The 20915-nt window shown below is 44.6% G+C and overlaps 1 protein-coding gene across 1 annotated transcript in view; it reads right to left on the bottom strand.

Moving 5' to 3' along the window:
* The window catches only part of LOC135058160 (proton channel OTOP2-like), a 54857-nt gene extending 34166 nt beyond the window's left edge, over positions 1-20691 (bottom strand). Inside the window, exons 1-7 of the mRNA XM_063963738.1 lie at positions 20606-20691; positions 16429-16529; positions 14159-14560; positions 4955-5091; positions 2794-2852; positions 2561-2685; positions 1442-2403 (exon numbers count right to left, since the gene is read on the bottom strand). Coding sequence (XP_063819808.1) covers positions 1442-2403; positions 2561-2685; positions 2794-2852; positions 4955-5091; positions 14159-14558 — 1683 coding nt within the window. The 5' untranslated portion in view covers positions 14559-14560; positions 16429-16529; positions 20606-20691. The remainder of the gene's footprint in view (positions 1-1441; positions 2404-2560; positions 2686-2793; positions 2853-4954; positions 5092-14158; positions 14561-16428; positions 16530-20605) is intronic.
* Between the last annotated feature and the right edge of the window lie 224 nt (positions 20692-20915).

The raw sequence follows: 20915 nt of genomic DNA, 5'->3' as shown, positions 1-20915 counted from the left end.
TGGCCACACCCCTATTTCAAATATGGGGAGGGGGCGCCAGTCCCTTACTTTGCCAGGGGTGCTCGGACCCCTAGATACATCCCTGAGTCAGAGCAATGATAATGTTAAGCAAACATTGTTTTTGTCATTAAATGTCAGCAAAGTATAAATCTTTAACATTATATAAATTATATAAGCTATAAATCTGCAACATTTTAATAATAAGAATAATAGAATCAGTTATGTTAAAAGAAATAAGGTAGCTATATTATATTATCATATCCATTTGAACTATTGCAGAAAAGAATATTCCCATTTGATTTTGAATTGGTACATAACAGATGTAGACGTGATTGTATTTCACAGCAGTTTATAGTGAAAACACGATTTTGGCACTTATTAATAATTCTCAAGACAGTATACCATACCTCCCAACTTTGGCAGGGGAGGGGGGAGAGGATCAGCTGCATGCGCACCCGAAATTAGGGGGTGTGACCTCACAGAAAGAGGTAATGACCTCATGGGGAGTGCCGCGATCACAAGACTCACCCCTATTTTCATGTCTGTGGGGGCATGTACAGCGCTCTGTGAGCTGCAGGTCATGCCCCCAGTCTCTCTCTCTCCCAGTGAATAGATGCGGTACACATGTGCATAACGGCCCTCATTCCGAGTTGTTCGCTCGGTATTTTTCATCGCATCGCAGTGAGAATTCTCTTAGTGCGCATGCGTAATGTTCGCACTGCGCATGCGTCAAGTAACTTTACTAAGAAGAAAGTAATTTTACTCACGGCTTTTTCGTCGCTCCGGAGAACGCATTGTGATTGACAGGAAATGGGTGTTACTGGGCGGATGTACGGCGTTTTAGGGGCGTGTGGCAGGAAACGCTACCGTTTCCGGAAAAAACGCAGGCGTGTCTGGAGAAACGGTGGGAGTGCTTGGGCGAACGCTGGGTGTGTTTATGACGTCAGCCGGGACCGAAAAGCACTGAATTGATCGCACAGGCAGAGTAAGTCTGGAGTTACTCAGAAACTGCTAACTCGGTTTTGATCGCAATATTGCGAATACATCGGTCGCACATTTAAGATGTTTAGATTCACTCCCAGTAGGCGGCGGCTTAGCGTGTGTAACTCTGCTATAATCGCCTTGCGAGCGAACAACTCGGAATGAGGGCCAACATCTTTTCACTGCTAAGCAGAGAGGGAGCCTCCCAACTCCTATCACCACCACAGGACACTGCGGCCCGCATGTAGGACAGGGGGTCACTTACCTCTCTCACAATTTTATAAGAAAGGGTTACATCAGAGCCAAGTGTATTTTTTACATACAGTACCCTGTATGTAAAAAATTGTTATAAATACCCAGTTGATATTTCATAATAATGTACATTTATGCTACTGGGTTGGGGTTGTAACATTTTTATAATTTAACAGTACAGTATCTATTTATCTAGTAATGTACTTACCGATATATTATAGCAGATTAACAGGATTGATATGTTTTGCAAAATCTTTCTTCGGGTTGTAATAAAGGACTGTTTCTGCTCATCCTTTAATGAGTGTCTGGTGCCAAGAACGTCCATCACACTGCTTCTGTCCTGCTGATTCTTAGGCACATCTGCACGCAAGTCCACCAACATTTTGGAACTCTTTACACTAGCCCCATGTTCTGAGCTTGAGCTTCTACTCTCATACTCTGTGGACACATTGCTTATAGTGTGTTTAATGGTTTCATTAGCTGAACCTTGAGATATAGAAAAGACCCAGTCCTTTGATGTATCAGATTTATCTTGAGCTGGTCCAGAATATAGGGCCTCGGTTATAAAGAGATTTTGGCCAAGTATCTGGATGGTTTTACAGAGAGAAAAACAAAGATCTAGAACGTAGAGGTTTCCTTCAATGTGCAGGAAGAATATGGCCACTAACGAGAACACAGACACCATCAGTGGACCACAAGAGCTTCCCATCAGAAGTGTAATGTCCAGGCTTCTGACCACACTCTTAGACTTGTCATCAAATAAAAATCCTTTCTGAAGTCTGCATGTTACAATTCCAATTACAGAAGCAATGAACATTGCAGATAGGAGCACTGAGTTGAAGAGGTAGTAGATACGCAATGCCTCTGGAACCGTCTCTGGAGACTTTGCAAGAACACCAAAGCTAATCATAACACCAAATGTTGCCGAGATGGCAAAAGCCCCTAGAATCAGACCTACAAAGGCCCCATTGATGTGAAGAGTGACTCTGCTGTGTCCTACAACTGTTGCAGTACAAGTCACCTTGCCTGTGTTCTTCCACAGAACGTACAACATTGTGGAGGAGAAGAGGCTGAATTCAATATTGAAGGGGTGTAGGTAAGCTGCTCCTTCATAGAAGATGTGGCAAAGATCAGTGGCGCAGACACAGCTGTTAGTATGTACTTCAGAAGCTGGAATAGGAACAAAGATGGCTATACGTGTCATCGCAAGTGTATTAATGAAATGAGCAAAGAGAAAACTACAGTATAACAACTAATACTGTAATATAAGTGTATTATATATAAAGTTCTGGGAAGACTAGTGTTAACTCTTCTAGGCAGATCTTACTTTCTAAGATGTTCATCTTCTTCTTTTGAATATCATAAATTTCCTCCAGTTGCTTCATGGACTCATCCAGGACAACGCTCATCCACATTAATATGTTTGTCGCAAGGGTATGCATCAGACCAAACCTATAATGAAGAGAAGAGTTGCACTGTACAGCGGTTTAATTATGGGATAAAATAAATACTAGAAAAGGTAGACTGAAACATGGTAACAGAATACTTTCACACAATTACCTGTTCACGTGCTGCTTCTCCTGTATGCAGACTTTGGCATAAAATGATAGTAGAGAAACCTGGAAGGAAAACCACAGAGGAGCTGTATAGGAGCCTGTATCTCAACAAGTCAATAAACGATTGGGACAGTTGAAGATATTGCCCATAGCTTTTACCTACCTAGTTTCTACCTATCATTTATCAAGTACATTCTATACAATGATAGCTAGAAGCTTATTGGTTGCTATGGATAACCTCTCCGCTGGTCCTCTTTAGTAAGGATTGACACATCTCCCCCTATCCAGATTACACTAATAGAAAAAAGTTGCTTTTTATTGCACCTATTCTGTCTCTATCCTTGGAGAAGGTTGAATGCAGTGTTTATAAGTTATGAACCAAAAACCCAGAGACCCCAGCTCAAGTCTCATATTTATCATGAATCTCATTTTAATGATATTAAAGGGGGGGGGGGGGATGAGAATGTTGACATGGTCATAATGTCGAGATTGTCTATGTCAACATTCATCATGTAAACACTGATGAAATATCAACATGTAAGAATGTTTACATATTGTTCCTGGTGACCCAATGGTAACTTACCTGCTCCCAACAGCTGCAGTGGCTCCAGCTGTGTCTTCCTGATCCTGGTGGTCATGTCAATTTCTCTTCCAGCAGAGACATCTAATCCTCCCTCTACTGCCTAACCAAACCCTCCCATCCAGCAGCCTAACCCTACCTCGTCTAGTGCCTAACCCAATCCTCCCGTCCAGCAGCCTAACTATAACTCCCTCTAATGGCTAACACAATCCTCTTGTACAGCAGGATAACCCTAACCCTCCCTCTAGTGCCAAACTCAACCTTTCCATCCAGTAGCCTAACACTAACCCTCCCTCTAGTGCCCAACTATAACCCCCTCCCTCTAGTGCCTAACCCAACCCTCCCGTCCAGCAGCCTAACTGTATCCCTATCCCTCTAGTGCCTAACACAATCCTCTCCTCCAGCAGCATATTCCTAACCATCCCTCTAGTGCCAAACTCAACCATCCCATCCAGCAGCCTAACTCTTATCCACCTCTAGCGCCTAACCCAACTCTTCCATCCAGCAGCCTAGCCCTAATCCTCCCTCTAGTGCCTAACCAAACCTTTCCATCCAGCAGCCTATCCCTAACCCTATCTCTAGTGCCTAACCAAACCCTTCCATCCAGCAGCCTAAATCTTCCTCTAGTGCCTATCCCAACCCTCCTTTCCAGCAGCCTGACCCTAACCCTCCCTCTAGTACCAAACCCAAACCTCCTGTCCAGCAGCCTAACCCTCCCTCTAGTGCCAAACCCAAACCTCCTGACCAGCATCCTAACCCTAACCCTCCCTCTAGTGCCTAATCCAGGGATGGGGAACCTTCGGCCCTCCAGCTGTTGTTGAACTACACATACCAGCATGCCTTGCTACAGTTTTGCTATTTGGCCATGCTAAAACTGTTGCAGGGCATGCTGGGATGTGTAGTTCAACAACAGCTGGAGGGCCGAAGGTTCCCCATCCCTGGCCTAATACAAACCTCCTGTCCAGCAGACTAACACTAACCCTCCCTCTAGTGAATAACCCAACCCTCCTGTCTAGCAGCCTAACCCTTCCTCTAGTGCCTAAACCAACCCTCCCATCCAGCAGCCTAACCCAACCCCTCCCTCTAGTGAATACCTCAACCCTCCTGTCCAGCAGTTTAACCCTAACCCTCCCTTTAGTGCCTAACCTAACTCCTCCGTCCAGCAGCCTAACTCTTCCTCTAGTGAATAACTCAATCCTCCTGTCAAGCAGCTTAACCCTAACTCTCCCTCTAGTGTCTAACACAACCATACTGTCTAGCAGCCTAACCCTCCCTCTAGTGCCTTAATCAACCCTCCTGTCCAGCAGCCCAACCCTCCCTTTAGTGCCTAACCGAACCCTCCTGTCCAGCAGCCTAACCCTAATTCTCCCCCTAGTGCCTAACCCATACCTCCCGTCCAGCATCTTAACTCTAATGTCCTCATTCACAAAATGTTTTGAAATTTTACATGTCAACATGCTGCATGTCAACATTTTGACTGTCGACATTGTTATTGTTGCCCAAATGACTATATCCCGTTTCAGCCCCAAATTTTAATGGTTCAATGACCTAACATCACATCAGCCTGCATTTAGTTGTCTCTCACCTGTATGATGGTAAAGACGGCCTGAACAATGGGAAAAGAGGTGACCAGTATTGGGGTGCACTGATACAGTTCATGGTAATACCCCAGTGTTAGACAGTCTAATACCAATGTGGCTAAGGCAAAGAGACACAGTCCACCTACAGGATAAAGGGAGTACCTGTTACAGTTTATAATATATTCTGTACTAATGCTGCACCAACATTAATATACGGTATTATTGTGCACTGCTTTGCTGACCAAGTAAAAGGCAAACTGAATTAACTTCTTCTTTGAGCAGCAAAGCCCAAGCTGCGATGCTTTGTCATGGCCATAGCTGTATTAGGTTATACAGTGGTTGTAAACGTTAGGTAAAATATTCATTATACCACTCATTATACCACTGGACGGGTGTGATACGTTATCCCGGCGGGTGGGATGCCGGCTGTCCATATCCCGACAGCGGCATCCCATCTGCCATAATGCCGGCAATGGGGTGAGGGCTAAGAGTCCCCTTGCGGGCTCTCTGCGCTCACCATGCTGCGGGCTCTATTTCCCGCTCTAAGGGTATTGTGGGATTAGCCCTGTTGTGCTGGAATTCCGGTAGGTGGCATTGTCGCCTGTCGGGATTCCGGCATCGGTATCCTGAACGCCGGGATTCCGACAGCCGGCATTTTAACTGCATCCCCATTGGACTGCCCAGGAAACCTTGGTCTGCTATCCGTACAGACTAGGGGGTATATTATTTACTAAGGTGTGGGTTTTTAGAAGTGGATATGTTACTCATAGCAACCAATCAGTGTCTACTTATCATTTATCTAGCACCTTCTAGAAGATAATAGCTTGTACCTGATTGGTTGCTATGCATAACATCTCCACTTCTATAAACCCGAAGTTTAGTAAATATTAGTGATGAGCGGATTCGGTTTTACTCGGTTCTCAAAACGGCATCTTATTGGCTATCCAAAACACGTGACATCCGTGAGTCAATAAGATGCCGTTTTGAGAACCGAGTAAAACCGAATCCGCTCATCACTAGTAAATATAGCCATAGGTTTCTACCAGCAGAAAGATTATAGGCCCTCATTCCGAGTCGTTCGCTCGGTAATTTTCTTCGCATCGCAGCGTTTTTCTGCTTAGTACGCATGCGCAATGTTCGCACTGCGACTGCGCCAAGTAATTTTGCTATGAAGATAGTTTTTTTACTCACGGCTTTTTCTTCGCTCCGGCGAACGTAATGTGATTGACAGGAAATGGGTGTTACTGGGCGGAAACACGGCGTTTTATGGGCGTGTGGATGAAAACGCTACCGTTTCCGGAAAAAACGCAGGAGTGGCTGGAGAAACGGAGGAGTGTCTGGGCGAACGCTGGGTGTGTTTGTGACGTCAAACCAGGAACGACAAGCACTGAACTGATCGCAGATGCCGAGTAAGTCTGAAGCTACTCTGAAACTGCTAAGTAGTTTGTAATCGCAATATTGCGAATACATCGTTCGCAATTTTAAGAAGCTAAGATTCACTCCCAGTAGGCGGCGGCTTAGCGTGTGTAACTCTGCTAAAATCGCCTTGCGAGCGAACAACTCGGAATGAGGGCCATAGTTCAAGTGAAAATAAACTGAAATAGGGAAGATGTATCAAGCCTTGGAGAGAGATAAAGGGCCTGATTCAGAAGTGGACATGCATATCCCACCTTGACTGCGTCTTCGTACACAGCGGTACTGTGAAAGCATGCTAATGCTACAGCTGCTGGGATTTGTACAAAGACTCCCACCATCTGTCAGCATGCTTGCATACAAAGATCAAAGATGCACCATCAGCAACATTGGTCACACAACGGTCACACCATCGACCATCTGAGTAGCCCTATGGCTGCTAGAAATGTCCATCAGAACTAAGACGCCAGGGACTGTCCAAATGAAGATGCAGACGCTGGTTGTGACACACACAAAACATGCTGGTGTTTTGCCCACGTTTGGCAAGAAGCCTCCTTGTTACCTCCCATATATATGCACAATGACTGTCAATCACTTTGCATCCAACTCCTCACTGTGAGCACCGTCGCTAATCAATTGGGACGCGTGCGTAGAACAAAAACATCTTCCAAATGCGCAAACATCACCATTGCGTCCACCTCTGAATCAGGTCCAAAGTGGAGATAATGTCCAAAGTAACCAATCAGCTTCTGTCATTTATCTAGCACAGTCTTTTAAATGACAATTAGAATCTGGTTGCTCTTGATTAACTAATTTACTTTATCTTCCTCCAAGGCTTGAAACATCTCCCCCCATGTTTATTATAAGGTGCATCCCAATATCACTCCTGTCTGCAATTCCAATGTAGGACATTAAAAGTCATGAAAACAAATATAATTTCTCTGACGTCCTAGTGGATGCTGGGAACTCCGTAAGGACCATGGGGAATAGACGGGCTCCGCAGGAGACTGGGCACTCTAAAAGAAAGATTAGGTACTATCTGGTGTGCACTGGCTCCTCCCTCTATGCCCCTCCTCCAGACCTCAGTTAGAATCTGTGCCCGGCCAGAGCTGGGTGCTCCTAGTGGGCTCTCCTGAGCTTGCTAGAAAAGAAAGTATTTGTTAGGTTTTTTATTTTCAGTGAGATCTGCTGGCAACAGACTCACTGCTACGTGGGACTGAGGGGAGAGAAGCAAACCTACCTGCTTGCAGCTAGCTTGTGCTTCTTAGGCTACTGGACACCATTAGCTCCAGAGGGTTCGAACACAGGGCCTGACCTCGATCGTCCGTTCCCGGAGCCGCGCCGCCGTCCCCCTTGCAGAGCCAGAAGACAGAAGAGAAGCGATGAAATCGGTGGCAGAAGACTCCTGTCTTCATTAAGGTAGCGCACAGCACCGCAGCCGTGCGCCATTGCTCCCACAGCACACCACACACTGAGGTCACTGTAGGGTGCAGGGCGCTGGGGGGGGGGGGGGGGGGGCGCCCTGGGCAGCAATTATAATACCTTTTGGCACTTAAAATACACATAATACAGTCTGAGAACTGTATATGTGTAAAAACCCCAGCCATTAAGTTACATAAAACGCGGGACAGAAGCCCGCCGCTGAGGGGGCGGGGCCTTCTTCCTCAGCACACCAGCGCCATTTTCCCTTCACAGCTCCGCTGGAAGCAGCTCCCCAGGCTCTCCCCTGTAGTATCCTGATACAAGAAGGGTAAAAAAGAGAGGGGGGGCACATAAATTTAGGCGCAAATAAGATATTTAAGCAGCTATTGGGTAAATCACTTTTTATAGTGTAAATCCCTGTGTTATATAGCGCTGTGGTGTGTGCTGGCATACTCTCTCTCTGTCTCCCCAAAGGACTTTGTGGGGTCCTGTCCTCAGTCTGAGCATTCCCTGTGTGTGTGCGGTGTGTCGGTACAGCTGTGTCGACATGTTTGATGAGGAGGGTTACGTGGAGGCGGAGCAGGGGCAGATAAGTGTGGTGTCGCCCCCGACGGGGCCGACACCTGATTGGGTGGATATGTGGTAGGTCTTAACCGACAGTGTCAACTCCTTACATAAAAGGTTCGATGACGCAGCAGCCTTGGGACAGCCGGGGTCTCAGCCCGCGCCTGCCCAGGCGACTCAGAAGCCGTCAGGGGCTCATAAACGCCTGCTAGCTCAGATGGTAGACACAGATGTCGACACGGAGTCTGACTCCACTTCTGATGAAGGACCCAGTGAGGTCCGAAACGCGTTAAGTGTGGCATTTCAGTCTCCCATTCGATCGGACATCCACGGACGCGGTATTACCACCTTGGAGAGGCTCCTGCAGAATCCGGAACTGTGGTTGCTGAACCCCATCCTGAGCACATCAACAGGAGTTTGGTGATATATCTACTGTGTTCCAGTGCTGTTTACGTGAAAGGAGACCTTACATGTGATTTTTATTCTTATATGTTGTAAGTGCGATTTGTATTAAAACACGCTTGATTTTATACAAAGTACTGCACTATGATTTATTTTTTGTGCTAACGTCCCCTGCAATGGGTAATACCCTCAAGAGGAAAGCACTTTTATTCTGATTACAGAAACTTCTGGATTATATCGTCTTCAATATGTTTTAAGAAGCAGTATTGCAGAAACTCGAGATCCACCCAATTATAAAAGCTCAGTAACGTTATATTCAATTTGGATGTGGTGCTTTGCATGCATATACTTTTATTGCACTATTCTCTGTTTGTATATAAGCACAATTTGGTAATTTATTTGCACATGGTTAAAGCAGAGTAGCGCAGGATTGAACACGTGTAAAATATTTTTAATATTCAGTTTCCTTGAGTATTGGATGAATGCTCTATTCACGTGTTCCTGCTGCATAATTCTGTTTTTGCGCATATTTGTAACATTCATAGATTTTCCACTCTGATACAAGAAGGGTAAAAAAGAGAGGGGGGGCACATAAATTTAGGCGCAAATAAGATATTTAAGCAGCTATTGGGTAAATCACTTTTTATAGTGTAAATCCCTGTGTTATATAGCGCTGTGGTGTGTGCTGGCATACTCTCTCTCTGTCTCCCCAAAGGACTTTGTGGGGTCCTGTCCTCAGTATGAACATTCATTGTGTGTGTGCGGTGTGTCGGTACAGCTGTGTCAACATGTTTGATGAGGAGGGTTACGTGGAGGCGGAGCAGGGGCAGATAAGTGTGGTGTCGCCCCCGACGGGGCCGACACCTGATTGGATGGATATGTGGTAGGTCTTAACTGACAGTGTCAACTCCTTACATAAAAGGTTCGATGACGCAGCAGCCTTGGGACAGCCGGGGTCTCAGCCCGCGCCTGCCCAGGCGACTCAGAAGCCGTCAGGGGCTCATAAACGCCTGCTAGCTCAGATGGTAGACACAGATGTCGACACGGAGTCTGACTCCAGTGTAGATGAGGATGAGACAAATGTACAGTCTACAAAAGCCATCCGATGCATGATTACTGCAATGAAATATGTATTGCACATTTCTGACATTAACCCGGTTACCACCAAGAGGGGTATTATGTTTGGGGAGAAAAAGCAGCCAGTGACTTTTCCCCCATCTGATGAATTAAATGAATTGTGTGAAGAAGCGTGGAGTTCCCCTGATAAAAAACTAGTGATTTCTAAGAGGTTACTGATGGCGTACCCTTTCCCGCCAACGGATAGGTTACGTTGGGAAACATCCCCTAGGGTGGACAAGGCGCTAACACGCTTATCTAAAAGGGTGGCACTGCTGTCTCAGGATACGGCCGCCCTAAAGGAGCCTGCGGATAGAAAGCAGGAAGCTATCCTGAAGTCTGTGTATACACACTCTGGTACTCTACTGAGACCTGCTATTGCTTCAGCCTGGATGTGTAGTGCTGCAGCAGCATGGTCTGATTCCCTGTCAGATAACATTGATTCCCTCGACAGGGATACTGTTTTGCTAACCATCGAACATATAAAAGACGTCGTCTTATATATGCGGGATGCCCAGAGGGACATTTGCCTGCTGGCATCTAGAATTAATGCAATGTCCATTTCTGCCAGGAGAGTATTATGGACTCGGCAGTGGACAGGTGATGCTGATTCTAAAAAACACATGGAGGTTTTGCCTTATAAGGGTGAGGAATTGTTTGGGGACGGTCTCTCGGACCTCGTATCCACAGCAACTGCTGGGAAGTCGACTTTTTTACCTCAGGTTCCCTCACAGCCTAAGAAAGCACCGTATTATCAAGTGCAGTCCTTTCGGCCTCAGAAAGGCAAGCGGGTCAGAGGAGCATCCTTTCTGGCCAGAGGCAAGGGTAGAGGAAAGAAGCTGCACCAGGCAGCCAGTTCCCAGGAACAAAAATCCTCCCCTGCTTCCACTAAGTCCACTGCATGATGTTGGGGCTCCACAGGCGGAGCCAGGTGCAGTGGGGGCGCGTCTCCGAAACTTCAGCAACCAGTGGGTTCGCTCACAGGTGGATCTCTGGGCTGTATAAATTGTATCTCAGGGATACAAACTGGAGTTCGAGGCGACTCCCCCTCGCCGTTACCTCAAATCAGCCTTGCCAGCTGCTCCCAGGGAAAGGGAGGTAGTACTGGCGGCAATTCACAAGCTGTACCTCCAGCAGGTGATAATCAAGGTCCCCCTCCTTCAACAGGGACGGGGTTACTATTCCACAATGTTTGTGGTACCGAAACCGGACGGTTCGGTGAGACCCATTCTGAATTTAAAATCCTTGAACACTTATCTAAAGAAGTTCAAGTTCAAAATGGAATCGCTCAGGGCGGTTATTGCAAGCCTGGAAGAGGGGGATTTTATGGTGTCGCTGGACATCAAGGATGCTTACTTGCATGTCCCCATTTACCCACCTCACCAGGAATACTTCAGGTTTGTGGTACAGGACTGTCATTACCAATTCCAGACGTTACCGTTTGGTCTCTCCACGGCACCGAGAATATTTACCAAGGTAATGGCCGAAATGATGATACTCCTTCGGAAGAAGGGAGTTATAATTATCCCGTACTTGGACGATCTCATCATAAAGGCGAGGTCCAGAGAGCAGTTGTTGGTCAGCGTAGCACTCTCTCAGGAAGTGTTGCAACAGCACGGCTGGATTCTGAATATCCCAAAGTCGCAGCTGATTCCTGCGACGCGTCTGCTTTTCCTGGGCATGATTCTGGACACAGAACAGAAGAAGGTGTTTCTCCCGGTGGAGAAGGCCCAGGAATTGTCATCTCTGGTCAGGGACCTCCTCAAACCAAAACAGGTGTCGGTGCATCACTGCACGCGAGTCCTGGGAAAGATGGTGGCTTTTTACGAAGCAATTCCCTTCGGCAGGTTCCATGCAAGGGGAAGAAACTTCCAAGGACAGTGGTCAAGTCTGGAGACTTCACTACACATAAATATACTGGAACTAAGGGCCATTTACAAAGCCCTGAGTCAAGCAGAGCCCCTGCTTCAAAACCACCCAGTACTGATTCAGTCAGACAACATCACGGCGGTAGCCCATGTAAACCGCCAGGGCGGCACGAGAAGCAGGATGGCAATGGCAGAAGCCACAAGGATTCTTCGATGGGCGGAGAATCACGTGCTAGCACTGTCAGCAGTGTACATTCCGGGAGTGGACAACTGGGAAGCAGACTTCCTCAGCAGGCACGACCTCCACCCGGGAGAGTGGGGACTTCATCAAGAAGTCTTCACACAGATTGTAAATCGCTGGGAACTGCCACGGGTGGACATGATGGCGTCCCGCCTCAACAAAAAGCTAAAAAAATATTGCGCCAGGTCAAGGGACCCTCAGGCGATAGCTGTGGACGCACTAGTGACACCGTGGGCGTACCAGTCGGTTTATGTGTTCCCTCCTCTTCCTCTCATACCAAAGGTACTGAGGATAGTAAGAAAGAGAGGAGTAAGAACTATACTCATCGTTCCGGATTGGCCAAGAAGAACTTGGTACCCAGAACTACAAGAAATGATCTCAGAGGACCCATGGCCTCTGCCTCTCAGACAGGACCTGTTACAGCAGGGGCCCTGTCTGTTGCAAGACTTACAGCGGCTGCGTTTGACGGCATGGCGGTTGAACGCCGGATCCTAACGGAAAAGGGCATTCCAGATGAAGTGATTCCTACGCTGATAAAAGCTAGGAAGGATGTGACAGCAAAGCATTATCACCGCATATGGCGGAAATATGTCGCTTGGTGTGAGGCCAGGAAGGCCCCAACAGAGGAATTCCAGCTGGGTCAATTTCTGCACTTCCTACAGTCAGGGGTGACTATGGGCCTAAAATTGGGGTCCATAAAGGTCCAGATTTCGGCCCTATCTATTTCTTTCAAAAAGAACTGGCTTCACTGCCTGAAGTTCAGACGTTTGTAAAGGGAGTGCTGCATATTCAGCCCCCTTTTGTGCCTCCAGTGGCACCTTGGGATCTTAACGTTGTGTTGGATTTCCTGAAATCACACTGGTTTGAGCCACTTAGGACCGTGGAGCTAAAGTATCTCACGTGGAAGGTGGTCATGCTGTTGTCCTTAGCTTCAGCTAGGCGTATGTCAGAATTGGCGGCTTTGTCGTGTAAAAGCCCGTATCTGATCTTCCATATGGACAGGGCAGAATTGAGGACTCGTCCCCAATTTCTCACAAAGGTGGTATCAGCGTTTCATTTGAACCAACCTATTGTGGTGCCTGCGGCTACTCGGGACTTGGAGGATTCCAAGTTGCTGGACGTAGTCCGGGCTTTGAAAATTTATGTTTCCAGGACGGCTGGAGTCAGGAAAACTGACTCGCTATTTATCCTGCATGCTTTCCAACAAGCTGGGTGCTCCTGCTTCAAAGCAAACTATTGCTCGCTGGATCTGTTGCACGATTCAGCTGGCACATTCTGCGGCTGGACTGCCGCATCCTAAATCAGTAAAAGCCCATTCCACAAGGAAGGTGGGCTCTTCTTGGGCGGCTGCCCGAGGGGTCTCGGCTTTACAGCTTTGCCGAGCTGCTACTTGGTCGGGTTCAAACACATTTGCTAAATTCTACAAGTTTGATACCCTGGCTGAGGAGGACCTTGAGTTTGCTCATTCGGTGCTGCAGTCATCCGCACTCTCCCGCCCGTTTGGGAGCTTTGGTATAATCCCCATGGTCCTTACGGAGTTCCCAGCATCCACTAGGACGTCAGAGAAAATAAGAATTTACTCACCGGTAATTCTATTTCTCGTAGTCCGTAGTGAATGCTGGGCGCCCGTCCCAAGTGCGGACTCTCTGCAATACATGTATATAGTTATTGCTTCACTAAAGGGTTATTGTTATGAGCCATCCGTAAAAGGAGGCTCAGTTGTTGTTCATACTGTTAACTGGGTATGGTTATCATAAGTTGTACAGTGTGATTAGTGTGGCTGGTATGAGTCTTACCCTGGATTCCAAATCCTTTCCTTGTTGTGTCAGCTCTTCCGGGCACAGTTTCCCTAACTGAGGTCTGGAGGAGGGGCATAGAGGGAGGAGCCAGTGCACACCAGATAGTACCTAATCTTTCTTTTAGAGTGCCCAGTCTCCTGCAGAGCCCGTCTATTCCCCATGGTCCTTACGGAGTTCCCAGCATCCACTACGGACTACGAGAAATAGAATTACCGGTGAGTAAATTCTTATTATCTCTTCAACTGTACTCATGTCCATGTGACTTTTAAAGTATAAAAACTCTTTCAGTAATCGTATGAAGGCTGTGACATTTTCTAAAATCCTGGACTTGAAAACAAATTCATTCTGGGAATTAAACTAAAGAGTACAAATGCCAATACGTACCCTTTAGCCAGCTAGCTCCAGCTTGGTAATCCTGGTACATCTTGATGTTTTTATTTTTAGCAGATGTCCACCCAAACCAAAGCATCCAGGCCGAGGAGGTCAACATGAGCACAGTGAGGAAGCCATGAACATTGTGGCTTTGCTGGCTGTGGTGACGCATTTCTGCCAGTAGAACCGCACTGCCACAAAACGTCAGGAGAGCCAGATAGAGTAGCGAGAGGAGAATGGTGGTTCTGGGGTTGGCAGCATGGTGCCAGGTCTCCCTCTCATCTTCTGAGCTGCTGATGCTAAGACTGGAGTATAAAGAATCCATGGAGTGGGTGGTTTCTCTTGATGTAAGTTGGAAAGTATTCTCTCCATTACAGGTCACCGAGTCATTCATGGTATTCTGTGTAATCATTTCTATTTAAACAAAAACTGGTTATTTTTCAATAATTGAAGAAAGGTGTATTTACAACATATGAAAAGCTTAGCAATCAGCATAAACATGTTCTTTAACACAAGACTGTAACTTGTCTTACCCATAATCATGTGAAATAACTTTGAAGTTGATGTCCTGTCCTTGAGATACCCACCTTTTCTGAGATGTGGACCCTCACATATTAACCTCTGCAGACACCTTTGAATTGGAAACTGTCAGTTCTTTAGGTAGATCTAGTGTGTGCACCTGTAGCATCACCTATCAATCAGCCTAGTAAGAACAATGACTTCGTAGCGATGTTTGGAGAATTTAAAATGAGGAAGTGCAGATTTTGGGAATGTGGGGACCCCAAGCAATGTTTCTATCCATCAACAGTCTTAGGGAGTCATCCTCTAACAAAACTAATTACCGGGACCAACACAAATCATTTGGCTTTAATTTTCAGAGGGACTTTTGATCTTATTGCAGGGCAGTTACTGGCACTCAGACAGCAAAGACCACAGGGATCATTGAAGCCTACTATAACTAAATGTCCTGTAACATAAAAAAAAAAAACAAGCAACAAGCCGAGATGTTATCTGTACACGCTCTGCCATCACTGATAAAGTATTATTGTACCATTTTCAGACACAAATAGCTGAGAAAAATAATTTCCTTTTTTGATTTTGTAGAAACATTTTGGTACAGAAAATTCTGCAGAGAAAAACTGGATTCAAGTTGTCAATGCACTTGACTTACTTTCTAAGAGGTTGATGAGATTTTTAATGTTAGTATATTTGTTATTTTGTATACATGATTTAAGCTTTTTAATATAGCATACTACGCAGCACTTTGCAATTGGAGAAAATACACAGTTACAATACAAGACTGGTACTTAAAGTGGTAATAGGGCCCTGGTCACACACTGGCAATCTATAGAAGAAGACGACAGTAAAGTACAAGTATAGACCCTCATTCCGAGTTGATCGCTCGCTAGCTGCTTTCAGCAGCAGTGCAAACGCTAAGCTGCCGCCCTCTGGGAGTGTATCTTAGCTTAGCAGAATAGCGAACGAAAGGTTAGCAGAACTGCTCGAAAATCTTTTCCTGTAGTTCCTGCTTTGACGTCACAAACACGCCCTGCATTCGGCCAGCCACTCCCCCATTACCCCAGGTACGCCTTCGTTTTAGCCTGACACGCCTGTGTTTTTTAGCACATTCCCGGAAACCGGTCAGTTTCCGCCCAGAAGCACCCACTTCTTGTCAATCACACACCGATCAGCAGAGCGACTGAAAAGCGTCGCTCGCCCTGTGTAAAATTGCTTACTTTTGTGTGAATTTACTTGGCTCGTGCGCCCTGCGGCCCATACGCATGCGCAGAACAGCCAGGTTTTAGCCTGATTGCTATGCTGTGAAAAACGGCAGCGAGCGATCAACTCGGATTGACCCCCATAGTACAGGAGATTAAGGGGTGTATTCATGAAGAAGTGAAAAGTGTAGAGAAGTGAGCCAGTGGAGAAGTTGCCCATGGCAACCAATCAGCATTGAAGTAACATTTATAATTCGCATACTATACAGTTGTTCGGAGCAGCTGATTGGTTTTCCACAGGCTCACTTCTCCACTCTTTTCACTGCTTCATGAACAGACCCCTAAGTGCCATATATTGTGGTGGTATCGATGTCCCAGGGCACAGGATCCTGATAGTGGCATTCAGACATCCATAATCCTGATGGATTTTGGTATTTTAACCCTAATCCTAACCCACCCCTCCCACGGCCTAACCTTAACCGCTCCCCCCCCACAGCCTAACCCTACCCCCCCACCCCCCACCCAATGCCTAACTATAAAACTGATCTTAACCCCAGTTCTTACCATCAGGGTTCGTTGGGATTCTGATCTTCTGGCTGCTGCTGAGATATTGTGACCGCTGAGATCCTGAGCACCGGATATTAATACATGCCCATATATTAGCCCTGTTAAATTAAAATGGAACAGTATGAGCCAGTTCAATAGGAGTATTGGTTTAGGGGTCAGAAATTTAATTGAGCATAGATTGAGACTACATTTAAATAAGGAGGTGGTTTGGGTATTTGCTAAACTTCCCAAACAAGCTGAGATTTCCAGGCTTTAAGGGGATGCTTTAAGGTCTGGGGGGGTATGGGGGGGATAGAGGAACATCATGTAGGAGGAAGAGAGTTTCACAGAGTGGCTGCAGTCCAAAACAAAATTTTGAGGTCAAGATTAGGAGAAAACAGGGGAGAGATAATTTATCAGCGAAATCAGCTTCTTACTGCCGTATTACGGGCTGTTTGAAAAATGACAGGAGCTGATTGGTTGGTAGTTTATTTGTATCCACTTTATCTTTTTCAAAGGTTTGATACATCTCCACCCCAGTTTCTATGAGAAGCAAAACAGTGGAGTTGAGTTGGGACATAATGGGAAGATTTGCTGCAGTTTTGTTAATTGGGTTGTATGTTAGCAGAAATATTTTATATTGGCAACAAATGTAATTACTGACTGAGTGGAGCAAAAGTAGGAGAATCTTAAGCAATGATATTTAGTCTAGCTGTTGCATTCACAGTCTAGATGCTGCATTCACAATGGATTTTAAGGGTGACATTTATTTGTGATATACCAGTAAGAAAAGAACGGTAATGAAGTCAATGCAGGAGATTATGAATGTATTAAACTTTTAGCAACAAGATTTGGAAACAAATTTTGGGGGCAAGGTTGGGTACAACGGATAGTTTGCTTAAAGGACACCTATGCACGAAGCTTAATTGTCATTTAGGTGTCATTTGTATAGAGCTGCTAATGAGACCAAAGAACCCTATAAGCTTTACAAGGGAAATGTTATAGACAGAGAAGACCAGAGGGGCTTGTGTCATTACAAGAGGAAGTGCCTAGATGATGGATCCAGAGAAATTAATACTGAAGGATTGGCTTTACAAGTAGGATGAGAACCACAATAGGTCTGAATACCTAGGAAAAGCATTATTAGTTTGAGAGTAAAGGATCGAAAGTGTAAACAGAAACAGAGAGCTCCCGGACGGTAAGAAATGAGTAATCACCTTTAGGTATAGCAGTGGTAAAATAATTGATCACCTTAGTGCAATCTTGGTGGGGTGCTTGGAGAAAAAGCCTACAGTTAGGGTACATACAATCGTCAAGCTGTTCTTTAAATTCCCGACCCATTCATGCAATATTGCGTTTATATGCACCTTCGATCATGTTTTATTGGATGAAAACAGGTCGCATCTGAAGATCAGATTTTTTATACAGTTTAATTTTCATCAGATTGGATAGTACAAAATCATACAAAAAGGTGGTGTGCACACTTTCCACCAGTCTGTCCGATGCTTCTCCTGCAGCAGTGCTGCCTTTGTGTATTTTCAGCAGATATTTTAGACAGATGAGTTTCATGGATAGAGAGTAGATCAGTGGTAGCCAACCCTGGTCAATGGAGAGCTACCAACAGTTCACTTTTTCCATCTCACCTAGCAGGTGCACAGGTGTATTCATTACTCACCGACACATTTTAAGAGATCCACAGATGGAGCTAATTGCTTAACTTGTGATTCTGTGAGGAGACCTGGAAAACATGAACTGCTGTAAGCTCTCGAGGACCAGGGTTGGCTAGCCCTGGAGTAGATCATATAGGTGTGTATGCAGGAATCAGCACTTTGATCTTGTGTAAGGAAAGAAAGCATACTGCACGAGGCACGTGTAATCAAGTCTCTCCTGAAACGTGTGGGCGTCGGAGCTGAAAGATGGGACGGTAATTTCAGAGAGAGAGTTTTCATCAGGATTGTTGTTTGTTTGATAAGTATAGGAGTAATTGCTGCACACTTTAATAAGTATACCGGTGAAGAGAGAGAGATTGCAGATATCAGTTATGGCTGGCATAAGCACAGGAGGCGGTGATCAATTGATTTATGATGGGATAGGGTCTAATGGACAGGTGAGAAGAAGAAAATAATAATATATACTTCATTCATACGTGGTATCAAAATATATAAGGTCCCAAAAGATGCAGAAAATGAATTAAGCAGGTGATTGGAAAGGGAAGTCATACATTGTTTATATTGGATCTTGTCATTTTTGTCATAGAAGGAACAATCGTGCAGTGATCACATGGGTGGTATGTGAGAGTTGAGAAGAGATTTAAATTTATTTAATGGGTGTTTGAGGTAAGAACCCTGAGTGGAGATGAAAGTTTGGCAATGTCTAGAGCATTTCCGTAGGCACGGTAGATGTCAGTCTATGTGAGAAAGTCATGAGGCGTTTGTCAATGCCCTTTTACATTGCAGGAGAGTTTTTGAATGCAATGAGGGCCTTTAGTTGCCCGACTGAGATTGTGGTTAGTGTTAAGAAAAAAGAGAAGCTGGAGCCATTGATGTTGCAAACTTGGCTGTTGCTAAGTACACAAACACTTATTGTCATTCAATTTTGGAAACTGTAATACCAATAGTACATCTTGTGTTAAAGCCTAATTGTAAAGTATAAATTTTAACATTACAGTAGTCCTAATTCTGACAGAATTTTTCTGATTCTCAGAGCTCATGACAGGTGTATCCCCGTCACAAAACAAGGCACGGCTGGGCAGGATCATTGGGAGGATGGCCGTCATTTCTGGGGCCCCCTTTCCTCTGTGCTCAGTTATGACCAAGCTCTCTGAGAGCTGGCAGTTCCATGATGACACAAAGGGGGTAATTCCAAGTTGATCGCAGCAGGATTTTTGTTAGCAATTGGGCAAAACCATGTGCACTGCAGGGGAGGCAGATATAACATGTGCAGAGAGAGTTAGATTTGGGTGGGGTGTGTTCAATCTGCAATCTAATTTGCAGTGTAAAAATAAAGCAGCCAGTATTTACCCTGCACAGAAACAAAATAACCCACCCAAATCTAACTCTTTCTGCACATGTTATATCTGCCTCCCCTGCAGTGCACATGGTTTTGCCCAATTGCTTAAAAAAATCCTGCTGCGATCAACTTGGAATTACCCCCAAGATGTTTCTTAGGATGATATTTAGCAATGGGATAGTCACATTCTCATTAATAATGATGATTACTTCTGTTTGCCCAAACTTTATGCAGACAAGTTACAATGTGGGCACAGAATAAACGCTACAGCTTTAACACCACATAAATAAATATAACATATATTTATTTGGTGTCAGATATTAGTTAAGTGTGGCATTTGTATGAAAGTGTTGTATATATTTTAAAGCTCAATAAGTATTATAGTCCAATTTAATGGTAAATAAACCATTGAAAAAAATATGTATTCATTAAAGAAAGTTAATTAATTTTGTGGCACTTGAATTTAACCTTTGCTCTTTTGTGGTAACTAAAATAAGACGTCGATGAAGATGTTTATAAAAGAAAAATACTTATCCAAAGTACTGTTAGTAGTAAAGCTAAAATACCCTATCCATTGACTAGATGAACTCCCAATAAATACATACATTAAAATGATTAATAGTAATCTAATATTTTTCACATTATATGATAGTTAAAAGCCGATAGTATTATAATTCAGTGGTTCCAATACTTGGTCCTCAAGGTAACCTAACAGTACAAGTTTTAAGGATATCCATGCTTAAGCACAGGTGAATTAATTAGTATGTCAGTCAGTTTAATTAGACCATCTGTGCATAAGTATGAATAGCCTTAAAACATGGCTTGTTAGAGTGCCTTGGGGACTGAATTTTGGAAGCCCTGTATTATATCAACAGACACAATTTAAGTGCAAATTATACAAAATTAAATGTTTTTGTTTGGAAGAAAGTTTTGCATGATCTTAATAAGATGATTTTCAAATGGCGACATTCGTATACTATACGTCAGATATAGTTGGAAATGGAGCAATGGTCTATTACAAGAATTGAGAAATTCTTTTAAATCTGCTAAAATACTCAAAAATTTTAGACCTAATAAGTATAGTTATGCAGTAACCCATTTATTTAGATAAAGGCTTATGTAGAATTACTGTACTTGTAATGTGTCTTTATGAGAATAGACAATCTTGTCTTAATTGCTCTCTTACCTTATTCTGATATGTGAAATGCTCTCTCGTTTGTATTAGTGGGTTTTCCTGCAGCGAGTCTACAAGCGTTCTAGACTCCAGTCAAGGTTATGACTGCACACACAGTGAAGTTACAGTATTAGTGATATTTAGGAGTGGTAAGTATGAGGAGGGCTTCTCACAAAGTTAAGACCTCCTCTAACTGGGATAGCAGAAGACTTGCAGTGTATTGAGAATATTGGCAATATTGAGGTAGCTTTGTTATTTATTGTCATGTAACAAAGTATTACTGCATTGCATTTTGTTTTCATATATGTGCTGGATGTTAATA

The sequence above is a fragment of the Pseudophryne corroboree genome, chromosome 3, assembly GCF_028390025.1.
Source record: "Pseudophryne corroboree isolate aPseCor3 chromosome 3, aPseCor3.hap2, whole genome shotgun sequence".
NCBI lineage: Eukaryota > Metazoa > Chordata > Amphibia > Anura > Myobatrachidae > Pseudophryne > Pseudophryne corroboree.
This window is presented reverse-complemented; position numbering and strand designations above follow the sequence as displayed.